Source organism: Dioscorea cayenensis, chromosome 6, assembly GCF_009730915.1.
Source record: "Dioscorea cayenensis subsp. rotundata cultivar TDr96_F1 chromosome 6, TDr96_F1_v2_PseudoChromosome.rev07_lg8_w22 25.fasta, whole genome shotgun sequence".
Classification (NCBI taxonomy): domain Eukaryota; kingdom Viridiplantae; phylum Streptophyta; class Magnoliopsida; order Dioscoreales; family Dioscoreaceae; genus Dioscorea; species Dioscorea cayenensis.
The window spans coordinates 14,652,040-14,669,861 of NC_052476.1; the positions used below are offsets into that span (position 1 = coordinate 14,652,040).

General features: G+C 34.9%; 1 protein-coding gene across 2 annotated transcripts; it reads right to left on the bottom strand.

Moving 5' to 3' along the window:
- Positions 1 to 4,215: 4,215 nt before the first annotated feature.
- Positions 4,216 to 17,311, bottom strand: LOC120263434 (ubiquitin carboxyl-terminal hydrolase 14). 2 transcript variants are annotated; one of them, XM_039271335.1, is made up of 20 exons: positions 17,057 to 17,311; positions 16,801 to 16,972; positions 15,143 to 15,255; positions 14,726 to 15,062; positions 13,181 to 13,275; positions 11,893 to 12,026; positions 11,751 to 11,807; positions 11,574 to 11,651; positions 11,002 to 11,056; positions 10,886 to 10,927; positions 9,362 to 9,442; positions 8,436 to 8,634; positions 8,305 to 8,362; positions 8,084 to 8,206; positions 6,387 to 6,475; positions 6,192 to 6,281; positions 5,918 to 6,085; positions 5,646 to 5,773; positions 5,312 to 5,438; positions 4,216 to 4,796 (listed from the first exon to the last, which is right to left on the bottom strand). In XM_039271335.1, exons 1-20 carry the CDS (start codon positions 17,150 to 17,152, stop codon positions 4,618 to 4,620), a joined length of 2,421 nt encoding a protein of 806 aa, XP_039127269.1. In that variant the 5' UTR covers positions 17,153 to 17,311; the 3' UTR covers positions 4,216 to 4,617. The 2 variants fall into 2 exon arrangements, with proteins under 2 accessions (XP_039127269.1, XP_039127268.1); XM_039271334.1 differs by having other exon boundaries at positions 5,918 to 6,088.
- Positions 17,312 to 17,822: the final 511 nt, after the last annotated feature.

Genomic DNA, 17,822 nt, shown 5'->3' on the forward strand with positions numbered 1-17,822 from the left:
ACACATCCATTTGGAAGTCGACATTGTTTTCTATTGGGCAAACCGTTTTATATCCATACGGTGTGATGAACTTAACCACGACAATAGAAACTTGAGACCCCATCGCTCACATATCTCATTAACACCAACTCCCAAGAAGTGCGAGCCGTGAACATTGGCACTCTTCCCTCCCGTTGAATCTAGCAATACCACAAAAAACTCTCCATAATATATCGGGCCGAAAACCAAATCAGTACAAACCAAATGAAATGAAGAACAAAAATAAGCCGAAGAAGAAGAAGAAGAAGAAGAAGAAGAAGAAGAAGATGTAAACAACAAAGCAGCGGTCGAGATAGACAAACAAAAAAAGTGCATATATATATATATCATGCATCGCGATGAAGACCAAAAAGTGCATAGAGGTTAGACTAGGCGTGATGTGATTGGGCGGTATTTTTCCCTCCATCGGAAGGGAAAAAGGAAAAAAATATATGCCATTGTCGCGATGAAGGCGTATTGTCGTCGCTTTCGACATGAGTATCTGTTCTCCGTCAGAGTTTTTTTTATGTTTAAGCAGGATACATATAGTGTTTAACATAACTATTACCGATTTAAATAAATTCTATATCATGTAAATAATACATAAAACGTTTAAATATAGTGACTTAACTGTTTAAAATATGTGTTATTGTTTTAAATTGAATGTTTTTCATCGACATCAGCGTTAAAGATGGGTACCTCTCGGGTCACTATTTAAACATCTTTACGTATTTTTCTTAAACACCGTTGTCGTTGTTTAAAAGAGTAACTTGAGTATTGTTTAACTTTTTCTATTGTTTACAATGGCGTTCTTTTTGTTCCCCACATTGTTTTTACTAGGTCTCTGTTTAAATTTCAGAAGTTCACATTCAAATAAAACATTCGTTTACAACATTTACAAAACATTTACAAAACATTTACAACATTTACAACATTTACAAAACATTTACAAAACATTTACAACATTTACAAGGACTTTGGACACTCACGACTCGACCCTCGTATAACGAAACAAGTGTCTGTACATTCGAATGCTCACGGCGATTTGCATAACATGCGCATCAACTTGATCTGCACAATGTACTGACATTAAAAAAAGGTTAAACAAACACATTTCATGAAAAGCGACTATTAATCAATGATGTCAGTGGTGGGACTTAAGCGAAGATACTATCGGTTAAACACGAGCGACATGGTTGTACTGCTGGCGTAATGTTCTTAAGCGGTAACAAAAAGTCCCAGTGATAAATATCAACCCCGTCTTAAAGGATGTTTCACGACCTCCCTCCTCTAGAGAATCCTCCGCATGATCACGCAATGCGTGAAAACTTTCTTTTCTTACCCAAGTCGAAAAGCTCGCTTAATTGCTTGCCGTCGTCCACGCTAGAGAATCCTCTGCATTCGAGGCGATTATGCGAGCATTTTCGACAGGGCGAAAAAGATAGTTTAAAGTGTTGCGTGATTACGGTCGATGATTCTCAAGATAAGGAAGGAGGTTCACGAAACATCCTTTTCGAGATAAGTGGTTGTCCAGTGGGAAGAGGAGGAAGAGGAGGAGGAGGAGGAGGAGGATGATGAGGGCGACGGCGAGTGGTTGTCCATGGGAAGGGTTCTTCACAGTTATTTATGGTGTGAAGTCCACAGCAGGGCTGACTCTTCGTATCCGAGAAAAAAATTAAGCATCGAGTGGACCGACATTGGTGATTACAACGAGCGGGTATTCGGATATTTATGTTACCGTGCGTAAGAATTAATGCAGTCATTAATTCTTATGCGGAGATCTATCTCTTGCCACCTGCCACGTGCCACTGCCAGACAATTCGGATCAAAGCGAAAAAAGATCACCGTTTCTGCGAGACTTTGATAATTTAAGCGTTAATATGAAAAGTTATACATGTAAAGATAATGTTAAGCGGAGATGACAAGTATTAAAGCGGATATGACAATTATTAAACATATTAGTAATATATTTAAAGCGAATAATAGCAAATAGTTAAACATTATTTAAAAATATACAAAAATGATAACCATAAATGAGAAGAACTTTACAACGAAATGAACTCGTTTTTCAAAGCGGAGGCGACAATGGCACATGCTACTGCCTCGACGATAAAAATCGAATACTGACTCATTTGAAGATGAAGTACACTTGACCAATCCGATGGAAATCAACTTCATTTTACGTTGGAGAAAGCCGATTTATATATTTGGGTATGATAAACTTCACCCAGGACTACCACAAATGAGTTTGCCATAATAAACTCTGCTGAATGGTCGAGTGATAGCACGAAGAGATTCTCACCGTATTCATGACCGGCGAGGCCGAAGTCGAACAACTCAAATGAGGAGAAATGAGGAGAACAACAAGATGTAATGCAACTCTTATGCATTGCTTATCAGAAACCAAGCAGAAAACCTTTGAAAAGGTTGAACATGATGTGATTTGGCGCTTTCCTTTTCCCACTATTTTTCGAGGCCAAAAAATGGGATTTCGTAACATGGACCCATTTGAAGTGAGCAGTGGGGGGTAATAGGGAAGTTAAACACTAGGGAAGACATCAGGGGTGTGTAAAAGTAGGAGGGGGTTTTTGGGAAGTTTGGAAAATTACGAGGGGTGAACAGTAATTTTCCCTTATTATTATTATTATTATTAGTGTTTTCATTATCATTATTAATAGCAATGTATAATAGTAACTCAATGAAACAAAATAAATGCCCATCTTCGTAATTTACCATCTCTAAAAGCTCTTTTAAAAATCAACATCCAAACAACTTTACACATATAAAAGTACTTCTCCATTAGTTTATCTAAATAAAAAATACTGAAAAGTACTTAACTTATTTTGAAAAGCATTCTTGAAAAGAGTGCTTTTACAAATTATAAAAAAATATCAAACAAGCCTTTAAAGGTGATAAAGTGATTATTTTGGCAGGTGCCAAAAGTAGCGTTGCAGATGCAAGTATTCAAGTGCAAATGGAAGCAATGGAAGAGGCACTCGGATGCTCTTTAGAGAAGGAGGTTTACCCACAACACATCTATACTGACTGTACTAATGTTGCAGAGATAATTCACAAAGAGGATCCTACGGTGTCGTGGAGATTTAAGGAGTAGATTTTGGCGATCAGGCATTAAATCAGACAGTGTCTCGTAGCACAGATAGAGTACATTCCCAGGCATTTGAATCTTGTAGCGAATGAGCTCACAGAGTTTGCGCAGAAGAACCCGGTTGCCTCCCTTTTCATAGGGTACTTGTACTCCCGAACTGGCTGGTGAAGGCAGCAAGAGCTAGCGGTTTCACTTGCTGAAGTTGCTATGGTTTTACTTTCCGTTTTTGACTTTTTCGTTTTAATTTTATTTTAGCTGTTTAGCTCCCTTCAGAAATAGAACAAAAAAAAACCACCATGGATTATCATCATGGCTTTGTCCTTGTATTGCCGCACCTCATCTATTCGTCTTTGAGCATTCTTGCCAAAGTTATCAAATTCAAAGTGATATCCAAAAAGTTTTATTAAAAAAACTATTAAATTAAGAGCACACAAAGTGAAAAAGTAAATTGTATTTATTCTTTAAATGATGATGTCTATTACCCAAACATCTTGATATTATATATATATATATATGTACCTTGTTGTCCCTTCAATGACACGGTAGCATGATTTAACAACCAAGCATAATTGTAAAAGTAAACGGGAATTAAGACCTAAACAACAAAGCGTGAAACATGAGCGACTTGGTGCACTTATCACAATTTATTGTTTTGGTTGAATATTTGGAGGTTTGGAGTGTTGCATTTGATATTTTCTACGTGAACTTCACAGAAGCCACCTTCTAAAATTGGGAAGAGCTTTGAGGATTTCTAATACTTGGTAAGCAATGAAAGACAGATTAAAAAGTAGTCATTCATGCACGGTTATTAATTTAATCAAATTTGAATGAAGTCACTTGCTTATAGGCTCTTGTTGCGATCAGGAACTTGCTCACCTTATCAATCAAATTATCAGATAAGCTCAAACTTTTATGATGCATCAGGAAGAAATGATGGATAACTTCAAGCCTATATACCTCAGGTTGTCATGTCATGATGCTCTCTTACATTTGATCACAAGCTGATGTTCAAATAACAGAATATTTAAAAGAGTATAACAAGCTTCACCAATGATCAAACAAGAAATAAAAGAACATGAATAACATGCGGATACAGCATAAGTCAGTAACTAGCGAATAGCAGCAGTTACAATGGACAAAACATCAAAATAAAACTCAAGTAATGTTATATGCCATTACGCATACAGCCCATTCAAGTCCTCTGTAAACTGAATCACAACTGTTAATTGCAAAGCAATCAGCTAACGCTTCAGTGAAACAAAAATACAATAACAGAAACCTGACTGTAGAAACTACTTTTTAATGGTCAAAGAATGTTTTCATCAATTCAAATGACATTACAGAACCATCATGTAAATTTTCTTGAAACATTGGAAAAAAAAGAACTGAGTACCGTTTCTCATTAGTTGAGGCGAGTGTCCATCCTCTTTGTCGCTATGGAAAGATCATTGCTGTCTTAGTCTTCTGCTATACCACCATACCATGTCCGTGTTTTAGCTGCTTATCCTCTCAAAGAAGTAAAGGTAGCCCATGTCCTTCGGTGGGTTGAGGGATACTGCAACTTTCCTGTCATTGAAGATTGCCCATCTTCCATCTTTCAACACATGGGCAACATAATGGCCACAATGAGTGGAAGTGCCCATGTGACTAACAATTGCCATGAGCTTGTATCCTGCATAACAGATGGTGCTCAATTAAGATCAATTATCTTACCATAGAGAATGTAAATAAAGTACCGAAGGAGTTGGAGAAATGAATTACAGTCAGGAAGAATAAACTATTTGACAACCCAATCATTACTTTTTGCAATTTAAAAAAAAAAACTAACTGAAAAAAGAGCAATCTTCAATGAAAGTCGCCTCAAAAGGATGTAACCTTTGACTGGCTTTCTGTTTGACAGACAAAAACTAGAAGAGATTCAGCAAACAGGGATCCTAGTCTAAACAGAAAATGGACTTGGATAGTCAAAAGAGGATTAATATATCTTCTTGTGGGGGGAGCGCATAGAGCCTATTATTCTAAGGTAGGGTGTAGATGTTCTCAATAAAAGAAAGCCATCAGAGAAAAATAATTCCAATGTGCAAATAAAACCAAAATTTGCCATTATGTAATAAAGAAAATGAACGGCATCATTTATTTGTAACTATGAGTGATGCATAAAATAAGTTTTAGAGTAGATGAACTAACTGCCACTTCCGTCAGGTACTCCTGGATCGACAGCCATTGGTGTGCTTGATGTAGCTTCTGTTGGAGCCGGGTCCATCTCTTCTGGGTGGGTAAATATCCAGTCTGTGGCTTTCTCAATATTTCCACCCTGCAAAACATAGAGACAGATAATAGTTAAAATAGCAGTTCAGCACAGAAATCTGAGTTCTGAAACAGTCGAAGTAAGCTCAATGAGATGCAAAGGATGGAAAACAAAGGAAATAGCCAAGCACACAAAAGAACATTTTTCACACAGAAGACATATACAATATTTTAACAAGTCTTTGGAAGCTGCTTTTCCAAATAGAAATCTTACTGAGATCTTCAATGCTTTTCGAGCAACATGCTCTTGAAACCCAAATGAAATCAATGTATCCACACTAGATTCATCAACAGATGGAAAATCAGCATCCAGGGATTCATGTGAGATGGGATCATTAATATCTGCACAAAAAAAAAGTGACAGAATTTCACAGCAGCGTTTAGTGTTACATGATCTTGTCATAAAACATAGATTGCCCAAAGACCACAAATACAAAAAGATACACATCACCAAGTTCATACTGTCAGATTTTCCTAGTGACTGACCTGGATCATCAATGTGAGATAGCAACCAAGTCATGGCTTCCTCAACTCCAGCATTCGAGGTATTGATCGCAGCTTTTTTGCAATGCAGAGAATTGAATCCCATGTCTACAAGCTTGGAAACAATATCCTCATTTGCAGTGAAGATTGTAGTCTCGCTAGTCTCAGCAGCTGCTGCGCAAACAATATATAAAAGACTGTCTTAAACTGAATTCCAAAGCATGCGAAGGCTACAATTACAAGCTGCAAAGAAGAAGTAAAATTTAAAAGTCCAAACCAGTGTCAGGTAGTAGTTCTTCTCCTGATTGCAAGCCTTTGCTGCGCATATTTGTGATATCAATTACATCAGGGACATCGATATACACATCTGGAGACATTGCTGAGTTTTCAATTCACAGAAATTCGAGGCAGGACCAAATTGTTGAAAATCAAGGGCGAAAAAGGGCATGGGCATTTGTAAACAAGAAATTACCAAGCTTTTTTGGCACCCATCCTTCCTCCATCACAAACTTACGCATATGTAGAACCAAGTAATCAGGAAAAGTAGTTAACCCAGCAGTCCTGCAAATCCATTTAAGCTCAAAATTAATTACAGTTTTTTACTTTAAGTAGCTTTTATTAGGCTGCTGATATTCTTCCAACAAAAAACCCAAACTGGAACAACAATAATGGCATGAAGAATACACAATCCTCTCATTGTAATATGAATTGAACTAGGAAAGTAAAGAACAGAATACCAAAAAACGGGACAACTAAACAAATTGGAAATACATTAGTTGAAAATTTCAACTATATATTTGTACCAAATGACTGGTCAAAGCTTAGTCCCCCCAGTTGCTCATTTTAAAATGAAATATAGTATAACCTTGCCCAAACCTACTATAATATACTAGTCCAGATGGGACCTTAAGTTATCTTCCAACAAAACGCTAAATACTAGAAATCTCTTTCAGCAACCAGCCAAACTGGTAAAGATCATTTATGTTAATTCTACAGAGAAGTTAAAGGAAATGCAAAATTACAAAAGAAAAACAGCAAAATCAGTCCCTTAAAGATAAACAGTGGAATTAGCAGGATGAAAATTTTTGGGTAACAAAACTATCCAGTTGTGACATAAGGCTACAAAACAAACGGTCATAAGCATAGAGGAGCTAAATTAGCTATATTTGTGAATATTCAGTAACATGAGCCCTACTAAAGACTCAATAGATGTCCTGAACAGGAAATAAACATAAATAAAAGATCGTCAAAAATCATGAAGGCATACCAGTGTTCTCAGTGGTGCACATTAAAAACCATGCAGGGTATAGACAGTGAAAAGTGACAAAAGTTGATTTGCAAATTTACCAGTTCTCTTAATGACACAATGGCAAAGAAAACATGAAATTTAGACTAAAATTAGAAACCATGCAAGACAAAACACTTCCCAACAACTTTGCCTGAAAAACATTCCTTCATAGAACCACAAATACCATGGCTTGACTTAAAAAAAGCATTTTATCAGAGGAAAGACAAAAAAAAATGCTTTGCTTGTAAGGTTCAAATTTGCTAAAGCAAACTACCTGGGAATTTGCTTATCCACTTCAAGCTATCAAAGATAATTATAGATATTGACAGTTTGACGCAGAATTCTTCATATGTACAAAGACATCAGCGAATTTGTTTATAAGAATTATATCTTATCTTTTGTTTCTTCACAGTAAAAAAATAAAGCATGCAAAATCAGAACAAACAAATACCACAAAGTAAAAGAAACTAACAAACAAACAAATAAACAAATAAGACAAACCACAAACACCAAATCAATTTCTCCGTTGAATACGCAAAAACATTTACTGTTTCTGTTCCTTATGAGGGGTGTGCTTCTAGGAGCCTAATGTTCCTCCATTGACTTTGGATATCCACTATCATTCAAATTCCAAATACCACAGCAGCTCTTCATACATAATTACAAATTTTGATGACTAAATACCTAATTTAAATACCACAAATCATATGAAAAGATGTGAACCAACAACATTACACCCTCATTGTCTATGACGTACTTGTGCAAGTGCAAATGGCATGTTTGTACCATCCGCACAAAATGGAATCTTACAAATATGATTAGACAAGTAGAATTGGATTTTATCAAATCAAGCAAATACCAATAGGTTCCTTGTGACTTACTTGATCGCAGTTGTCTTCCCTTTTAATGCAGTGCTGTAAAAACCATGCACCTCCTCCGGGGCTGAAAAGGTTGCTAGGCATGCCTCCAATGGCACTCTTGGCCGCACAATTTCCTCACTACCACTGACATATTAGACCCTTTTAGTCGAGTTTGGAATTCTACTAAACAGTGATAAATATTACAAATAATATGATTAATTTAAAAAGTCTTTCAATCTTACATTTCCTGTCCTTCCAGCATTTTATCATTTTTCAACTTGTTAAATGCATCAAGTTGTTCTGCATTCACAGATCATGATAAAATCAGAGGATTAAGCTACTAATTAAACTGGTACAAGCTTTAAGGAAGTACCTTTATTAATAGCTTCATGAAGCGGTATATTCAAAGAAAGAATGTAATCAGCTCTTTTATTATAAGCAACTTTTCCGGAAGGGCACTCAAGACGCTCCTCAATAAAGAATTTGAAACATCTTGAAGGATCGTAATCACTTCTTCCAGCATTAGCTTGCTCGACTTGGTCAAGAAAATGCAAGAAGAATTCCAACGCATCCTACAACCAAAGCCAATGGAAAAGCATGGAAAACATGTCATTAGGAAAAACAAAAAGCTTATATTGTGTGCACCTAATTAACAATGTAAAGAAAATTTATTAAAAACTTCATATCTTACTAAAAAATTTCTTAGGCAATCATAATCTGATAATGGAACTATGCTATTATGAGCACCATAGAACACAGTAAACCTGGTGTATTAACCTTACTCAGTTTCAGTGCTCTATATTACTTGACTGAGTCAAGCCCATAACATCAACCGCTGTCTTCTAATCATCTGGGTGTAATTCTTTTTAAAATTCTATAGTGGTCTTATTCTTAGCAGCTTAAACTCAGAAAAATAGCAAAGAGATTGAAAAAAAAAAGAAAAAAGAATGGAAGCAAAACTTGGGAGATGGTCTCTCCTCTCAATAAAAAGATGGTTTCCAGCTTCATAAAGAGTTTAATCAAATAAAGGCAAATAAACCAGGAGCTAAAGTAGTCAAATTAATCCTTGTATTGATACCACCCAAAATTGTTGCACATGCCAAACTTAAAAAGAAATGATATAAAACTTATACATTGGTTATCTGGCTGGTGTTCATGAAGTTTTTCAGTTTCAATTTACACATAATCAAGATGGTTAGTTAACAACTAAGACATGAAAATTATATCAAGAAATAAAGATAAAGCCAGAAATAAATCATTTGCTTGCTAATAATTTTCTTCATAAAAAGTACAGACTACCTGTTGCCTCATACTTGAAAATTCCGGATGACTAGCAGCAATGACTGACTTAAACATACGAGGAGAGATTCCTACTTGCTTCTGAGAGGCATAAAAGGAATAAATAAATAGAAATTCAATATTAAATATATAAATTGTCATTAAAAAAAGTCACCAATGGCAAGAAAACTGAAACAATTAGCTGCTTCCAAGCACCAACTGAGGAGCTTTCAAGATATAGTTTGTCCAAATTATTGATTTCGCAGGCCACGAAAGGTAAGGGGATTATACCCCAAGAATCATTACATCATATTCAGAAAGAAAAAGAATTATCAAAGGAAAACAAATTTTCTGCCCTCATGGAAGAGCAGAACTAATAACTTAAATACCATTTCTTAATGTTAGAGACGTCTTGACTTTGTAAACCACTATAAACTTTGTGATTCTGCATGTACTATAACAATGCAAGTGGACATTTTCTAGTACAAATAAAAGTAAAATTCAATTATGAGTCAGGAAAACACACACCTAGGATAATAAACAACAAACCAGTTAAAAACAAAGATGCACTAGTGAGATAGTTCAAGGAGAAAATAGTATAAATGTTAACAACAACTAGTGAGATAGTTCAAAGAGAAAATAGTCCCAACTATCTAGAGTAAGCTACATGCACATCCTTCTCTTTCCATATTGCTCTATCAAAGGCCAAAATGCTGGATAAACCAAGCTCTACCATATCATTATGTAAAGTTTCAGCTAAACACTTTTTACATCTACCTTCCCCTTCCCCTTATCTATGATCACTTGGAAAGCTTCCACCTTTCTTATGAGGACATCTGAGTCATCTAAGGACATGCCCATACCATCTTAATCAATTCTCTCTCAACTTGAATAAACAATACCAATAATAATTACGAAGTAGCAACATATGTTGTGGATAAAATACAAAACAACAAACAAAAAAAAACACAAGAAAAAAAAGAGTCAAGCAAGTGCTTAAAAAAAATAAAAATAAAAATAAAAAATCACATTCCCACCAATGAAGTTAGTCTCCAAGTATAATTGTTATAAGAAATTTTCGAAGGATATTAATTGCCACAAAAAAAACTGGCAAGATAATTAAAAACTGTATGCCACCTATTTCTGATATAAAAAATGGCAGCTTGGAAATAAAAATTTGCAACAAAGTATTCATCAGTGTCCATTGAAATAGTATACCAAGACCATGGGTTGGCCCAAGCAGGGAAAGAAATTGCTGGTGATTATGGATTCAGATATAAAAAGTTCATACAGATTGAAAAAGTACAAAGTATCATGGCATTACCACAGGAATCCTAAGCAAATATAGTTAAACATCATTAACCGCTCCACCAAAAAAATAAAAAATGTAAGTATCAGAACATAAAATTCTTTCACCTGTGTGACTTTCTCTGTGGTTGCCATCAAATCCCCACTAAATACCAAAATCTATTTTACCATAAATGTGGATTGACAGTACCACCACTCAAGATTTGATAATAGATCCAAGGTTACAGTAGAACTTACAACATTTAAGGTATCGTCTGAGCAGTTTCCTTTGACATCCACCTGGTTGAAAAAAATATTTTTTTTCACAACAATAAAATAGAAAAAAAGAAATCACAGGCAAGATCCTTATGTACCTCTACAGCTGGGACGGAATATTTACCAGACAGTAATCCATGTCCAAGTTTAGTCCTACACAAATATATATATATAATCTGTCAAAAGGAAGCTATGCAACTGTATCTGGCGGTCCCCACAGACTATTTCCGCACATAATTCAATATAAATCCAGGAAAATATACAAACAGCAACAAGTAAAAACCACTTTTATTAGTTATTATATAAGTGATGGGGAACTGTGTGAAGAAACTACAATGTTATCACAGAAAAGGGAAACAATGTATGTAATATAAAGTAACCGATTAAAATAATTCAATGAACTCTCAAGCAATCTTGTTCAAGTCTAAACAGGTAAAATGAACCTAAAAAAAAATGCAGGCCTACAAGCATAAACTTCCTAAGAAATAAACAAGAAGTGTGTTTGAGATAGCCAAAATATTGCTATGTTTGCATTCCCAAATGCACAGAATTAAGGAACATGAGAAGGGAAATATACATTGACATATTTATAGAAAAAAAAATTGGAATTAAAAATGGTCAATTTAGTTACACAAATTCTTGAAGGAGTACCCATGAAAAGTTAACTTACAACTGTGTGTTCAAGTCCAAAGTTGGATCTGCTGGAGCCAAATCAAATGCTGCTTTTAAACTATTTTCTCTGTAATATCTGAGACAATACACATCAAAATGGTGTTATATGCCCGTGAAAATTATACTTACAATCCACACATTTAATAATTCTTGTGTGCAGGACATTGACACAGACCTCGAAATGAATGAATGTGTTGAGAACACTACTTGCATGACTGATGCCATATAGCAGCTGAAGAAAATAAAAACCGACAGTAATCACAATGCTCATAGAAATAACAATAATAAGATGCAAGTTTAACAATCTACAAGATTACCTATTCCCAAGATTGTCAAGTCCAGTGTAACCAGGTCCAAAAAGTAGTACCATATCCTTGCCGCTTTCCTGTATCCTATTCCAATCAAAGTTGGTATTCTGGTCGAGTTCCCTTTCAGCAGTTGTCATTTCAGTCTGCAGGGGAAAATCACCAACTAATGACTTGGAAGACAACAATTCCTTACATAGATTGAAGAAACAAAAACTAATCACAATCGTCAAGCAGCCTCCTGCTGTAAGGACTATCAAGCACAACATTAGCATTAAGAGTGCCCCACTAATTAGCACCTATTAGTGAAAGTTTCACTCCTGAATGCATAGTATTTAATGGTAAGAACTGGAAAGATATTTGCAACTCATGCAATAGCAGGCATGGTGATTTTTCCCAATGAGTTGGGCCTGGTCTAGAGACCTAATACATGCCCTGCCCAATCCATATGCAGTTTAGCAAAATACATGGAAGTTTTTAAATGTTATGGAGGAAAAACTTTTGTTCAAAGGTGACCAAATTTTTTGACTTAATTAATACCAAGCAAAATACATATGTTAAGATTTAAAAAAGTATTTTTCTAATTAATGATATTTTCTTATTGAATATTTAAAGTTTTTAAAAATTAATTATTAAATATATTTATTTAAATAACTAAAACCTAACCAAATAGAAAGGAAAAAAAATAAATGAAATTCTTCTTGCTGCTTCTGGCAAGAAGTTCAGTGCATTCAGCATTTAAAGATACAGAAAATCTTAAAAATCATTAGCCCAGACAAACAAGAACCAAAAGGGAATTGAATTCCATTTGGAAAGATGGATTGTATGTTAATTGTTCAAAATGGTTAACTGAGGGCGGAGATATTTGGCATAGGGTTGAAGTAGAAACACAAGTTTGAAAATTGTTTCAAATTGTTGTTGAACAGAACTAGTTGCCCCTTGCATAAGGGGCTAGTTCAAGCATTTGTACTAAGAGCTGGACAACAAGCAAGTTGATGCAAGTTGACCAATTCTGATAAAAATAAATAAATAAACAAACCATTATAAGCATCAAAAGTTTTTAGGCATCAATCAGTCACAATTCTATCCTCCATCTCATTGAACAAATAATAAAAGCAGTCAAATCATTTTAATGCATTAAGGCTATGAATAAATTATCAAATGCAAACACTATAGGCTACTAGTCAGAAATTATAACAGATTAAAAACCTATGAGAACAAACCATATATTAAATAGAGATGTTGGAATACAAATGCTTCTAGCCTCCAGAATGTATTTTAAAAAAAAAGAAAAACTGACCTTTTGCAATGATGAAAAGTCAATTCCAAAAAATGCCAAATGTTGAGCTAATAAAGGATCCTCGACACTATCATCCTCCGGATAAGAGAAAACATCTGAGCTGCCACAGCAAATTCACCATAAATAACAAAAAGCCGGAAGAAATAAGAAACAAAAAAACAAATGCAATGAGAATAATAATCCCAAATGTGGTTTATCCAATTTTTTTCTTTTAAAAAAAAAAGAATAATAATCCCAGATATATCAGTCAATCTGTAAAGACAACTGTTATCAGGAACACTACAATTCATTCTTCAATGTACAAATTAGGGAAAAAAAAAGTTAAGTCAAAGTTCATAACAAAAGAAGAAGAATCACATAACAAAAGAAGTATGTTCTGTACTTTTAACTGTATACTTTAATTGCACATTTTGTCTTCATCAATTCGCAGCTTTTATAATTACTTAGACTTAAACATAAGCATTACTAAGAAAATATAGAACAGCCTATGTCAAATGCAAGCATTTTCATGTGGGGAGAACTCTTGTAAGCCAAACTGATCAATCATCTCTGCAGAAAGCTACATCTTGATGCAGCCATTCAAGATAAGTTTCCAACCAGTTAGAATGATTGTTCACCCAGTGATGCTTTCCAAATTTATATTAGGCCAGAAATGATGAATCAAGTAGCCAGATCAAGCACCAACTCCTTGCTTTTCATACTTTGTTACACTATAATTTGCACCAGAAAATTTGCATTTAAGAAGAGACAGTTATATCTTAAAGAAGGCTATGTCACAAATGAACACGAAAAAGAAGGTATAATGCACTCATTAATACTAACACTGTACCAACCAGCCATACTGTCGGCTGATAGGGTGGATAATAGCACATAAATATATTACGGGGGTATGTCAACCCAATACAGTGCAGTAGAAAAAAGAAGTTAGAATAAAATATTAATCACTTTGACAAATACTCATTTGTGAATTTCATCCTGGCCTTTCTATTGAACTAATGTACTCCTAAACTTACCATCAATAACACTATGAGTTCATGTCGAACACTACATACCTATCACCCTAAATTTATGTCATTAAAAAATCTCATATTGAAATGTATTAACATAAATAAATTCCCCTGCAAATGTGGCCCAACTATAGTTTGAAGGTTAAATCCTCACCATGTCACTTCTAAAGAAATGCAAATATGTTGGAGGCACAATATTCAATTTATCCAATGTCTCACATTAACAAACCACCCATCTAATCTTCCACTTCTTCCCAAGCATAAGTGTCAAGGAACTTCATTTATTAAAGTTTAAAGAATAGATTTGATATGTGCACCAATAACTAGAGGTTGAGTTATAACCTTTTTTTTCTTCTTCATAGCATAATAAAGTGCAAGATGACAACATGAACAGCATAGATCAGTGCAAGCAAGCACAAATGGCAATGGTACTTCAATACCATGTGTGACAAGTGAAAACAAGCCATATTGAATGATTGGCTTCCACAAAACTAGTAACTCAAAAGATTTCTAGGAAGTATAAAACAAAAAACATTACCTGCCGCTTCCAAATCAGCAGTAATAGTTCCAAGTTTTACAGCCAGAGGATAATTTTTCTCTAGGTAATGTTCAATTGCATGATTATTACCACCCGTTCCATCCCAATTACTTCTCCCACATAAGATCATTCCATCAGTTAGATTGAGCCAGAGATTATCAGTCTTATCACATTTGCAGCATTTCCATCCTGATGGGGGTATAATAACACCATTGTTGATCTGTGGCAGATCTAGAGCATAAGCACTGGTTTTCTTTTTCTCAGCTGTCCAAGCTGCTAATTGCTGTTTGCGTTCAGCACCCTCAGCCAGTAAGATGGCATCAACTGCAAATCTCACCTGCGAAGTACAAATAGAAGTATGAATATCAAAAAAGGTTCCTGAGAAGGTGCTTATAAAGTATGGAAGCCTTTTCATACCTTCTCTGGCAACTCCACAGAGGGAAATGGAAGAGAGATGTAATCAGGTAATATTATGATATTATAAGTCTCTTCATATTCAGGTTCCTGGCCATCAAAGCCCCCTTCCACACCTGTGAAAAAAGAGAAAAATAACTAAATCCCAAGATTCTAAAAATTCAAAGCACAAAACACTCACTACACTAAATTATAATCATATCATTAGAATTATAGACAATTTTTTCTATAATAGTTCATTGAGTTTTAATCTCAAAGTTAATTTGATCAGGTTTAAATGAAAAAACACAAACATGTCTATTCCAAGGATTATTATTGTATAATATTGCTCATAATGGCCCTCTACAGAATCAAGATACCTTCAAGGGGATGAACCTATACCAGCCTTCAACAAAAACAATGAATTTTAGCAATTTCGCAAATTACCATCAAATTCATAATTTAGTTCCTAGTTCATGATCACCATCTCTAATCAAATGCTTCCTAAAATATTAATGGTCATATGACACATTAAGAACTCATCATTTCCTATGTTTTCTAACCAACCAAGTGTTGCAATATAGAATTTTCTCTTTGATTTTTCTAATAACATAATTTCTTAATCACGCATTATCTGTTCAATTAAAATTTCTCATAAACATAATTGATGAAATTTACAAATTTCCAGACAATATATCCAAGACCCCAATTATCAAACAACGCAAAATGTTTAGCTTGGAGAAATTACATGTAAATCAGGACCAAGTACATACACTATCTTGCTAGGAAAGCACCATCAAAGCAAACATAGCCTATTGATCCAGCAATATTCAAGATAATGCACACAAGAAACTTAAATCAAGGCTCTATATATATATTTTAAGAATTTCAAACAAGAAATAACTTATAAAAAAAAATTGAAAGACAAACAAATAAACTTAAACACGAATTCAGAAATCCAGGACCATCAGGCAACAAAACCACCAGAAGAATAGATATGATTCCAATAGCAATAAAGGACTATGAAGCTTATTGAAATCATTCAAAGAATTCTATCCATCTACCTTGAAACATATACTTAAATGCAAGGAAAGGACCATCAAAGCAATTATATTATAGCCAACTAATCCAGCAATAACTAAAGATAATATATGCAAGAAACTTCTATATGCACCACAGAATCTCAACCCAATGCATCTAGCTTTAATAGAATTGAAAACCAAGCAAATAGACTTGAAACATGAATGTAGGAATTAAAAGAGAAGCAAACCAACTTTAAACATAAATTAAGAAAAATCCAGAACCCAGAAACAAGAAAACAACCAGAAAAACACAAATAAAATTCTGATAATAGTAAAGGGCCATGAAAGCTATCCAAATAGTTCAAAGAGTTCTACCTTGAGACATAAATTTAACAGTTAGCAAAGGACCACTAACAATCATAAACCTCTGATCCATCAATAATTCACAATAATGTACGCAACAACCTTTCATCAAGAATCTATATGCAACAAAGAATCTCAACCGATGCCAAGCAAAACAACTTCAAACACAAATTTTAAAAAAAAAAAAAACACACACACACACACACACACACACACACAGAACCAAGAAACAACAAAAACAAGAACAATAGAAACATCGCTCCAATAACAGCAAAGAAAGCAATGAAGAAAACGCACCAATGGCAAGAAGGGTAGGTTTCTTGAGAGGCCGATCCTCCGACACAGGCTTCTTCCGCTGCTGAATGTGCAGATACACTGGGTTCCCAGTCTTCTCATAGTTCCACATCACATACTCCTTCCCGAATGCCAGAAACGAGCTCAAATCCACAAACAATCCCCCTTCCGATCTCTAAACAACCAAGAAATCTCAAGAAAACAGCACCAAACCACACCCAAAAGCAAGAAGAGATCAAGATTAGGGTTCAGGGACTACCGGGGTCTCGAACGAGATGCAGCACTCGTTCTTGTAGACGCGATTGGTGGGTTCTGGGATCCGAACCCTAGAGAGATGCGCTCGCAAGAGCTCCATTAGAGGGAGCTGGAGATCGATTGCTGGAGTCTCAGAGGAGAAGATCGGGATCGATGGAAACCCTAGGGCTTGGATCGCTGCTTCACTGCGGGGCAAAGAATGAGAGTTTATCTTTGCTTGGAGTCTCTCAGCGATTCAAATGCCTTCTTCTTCAAGTCTTCTGAGGTTCTTGTAGTATTTATGCAGCATACCTTAGGAATGGGATTTTTACATTGAGGTCCCTTGAAGTTTTTATATGGTATACAAACCCCTTCCATTTCTTTGTGCCTGGGAGTTTTGCATATATACCCTGTGAATGTATATCTTTTCCTTTTTGGATGTTTTATATATAAACCCTTTATAAACCATAAATTATATATTTACTCGGCGTTCCTTTGGTTTTTCACAAAGAAGGCCTTGATATTTTTATATCTTATATAACTCCTTCCATTTCTTAGAATTTGGGAGTATATTTATATTTATATTTATATTTATATTTATATTTATATTTATATATCTCCCTCAAAATTTTATATCTTATGTAACAAACAACTACTAAAAAAGGATTGAGTGCTTGGATTAATTATGTTTATACCCTTCGATAGAGCCAAATATCATACATATCCTTAAATTTTACGCAATGGAGCAGGGCGGGGCAAGCCTTTACCGTCCCGTCCCGCTCCGTCCTTTT

Coding starts and splice junctions, on each gene's coding strand:
- LOC120263434 (XM_039271334.1), bottom strand. CDS start 17,152: ATGGAGCTCTTGCGAGCGCATCTCTCTAGGGTTCGGATCCCAGAACCC. Junction 10,928..11,001: donor ATTCCGTCCCAGCTGTAGAG/GTACATAAGGAT, acceptor TTTTTCAACCAG/GTGGATGTCAAAGGAAACTG. Junction 5,774..5,917: donor ATCTCACATTGATGATCCAG/GTCAGTCACTAG, acceptor TTTTTTGTGCAG/ATATTAATGATCCCATCTCA.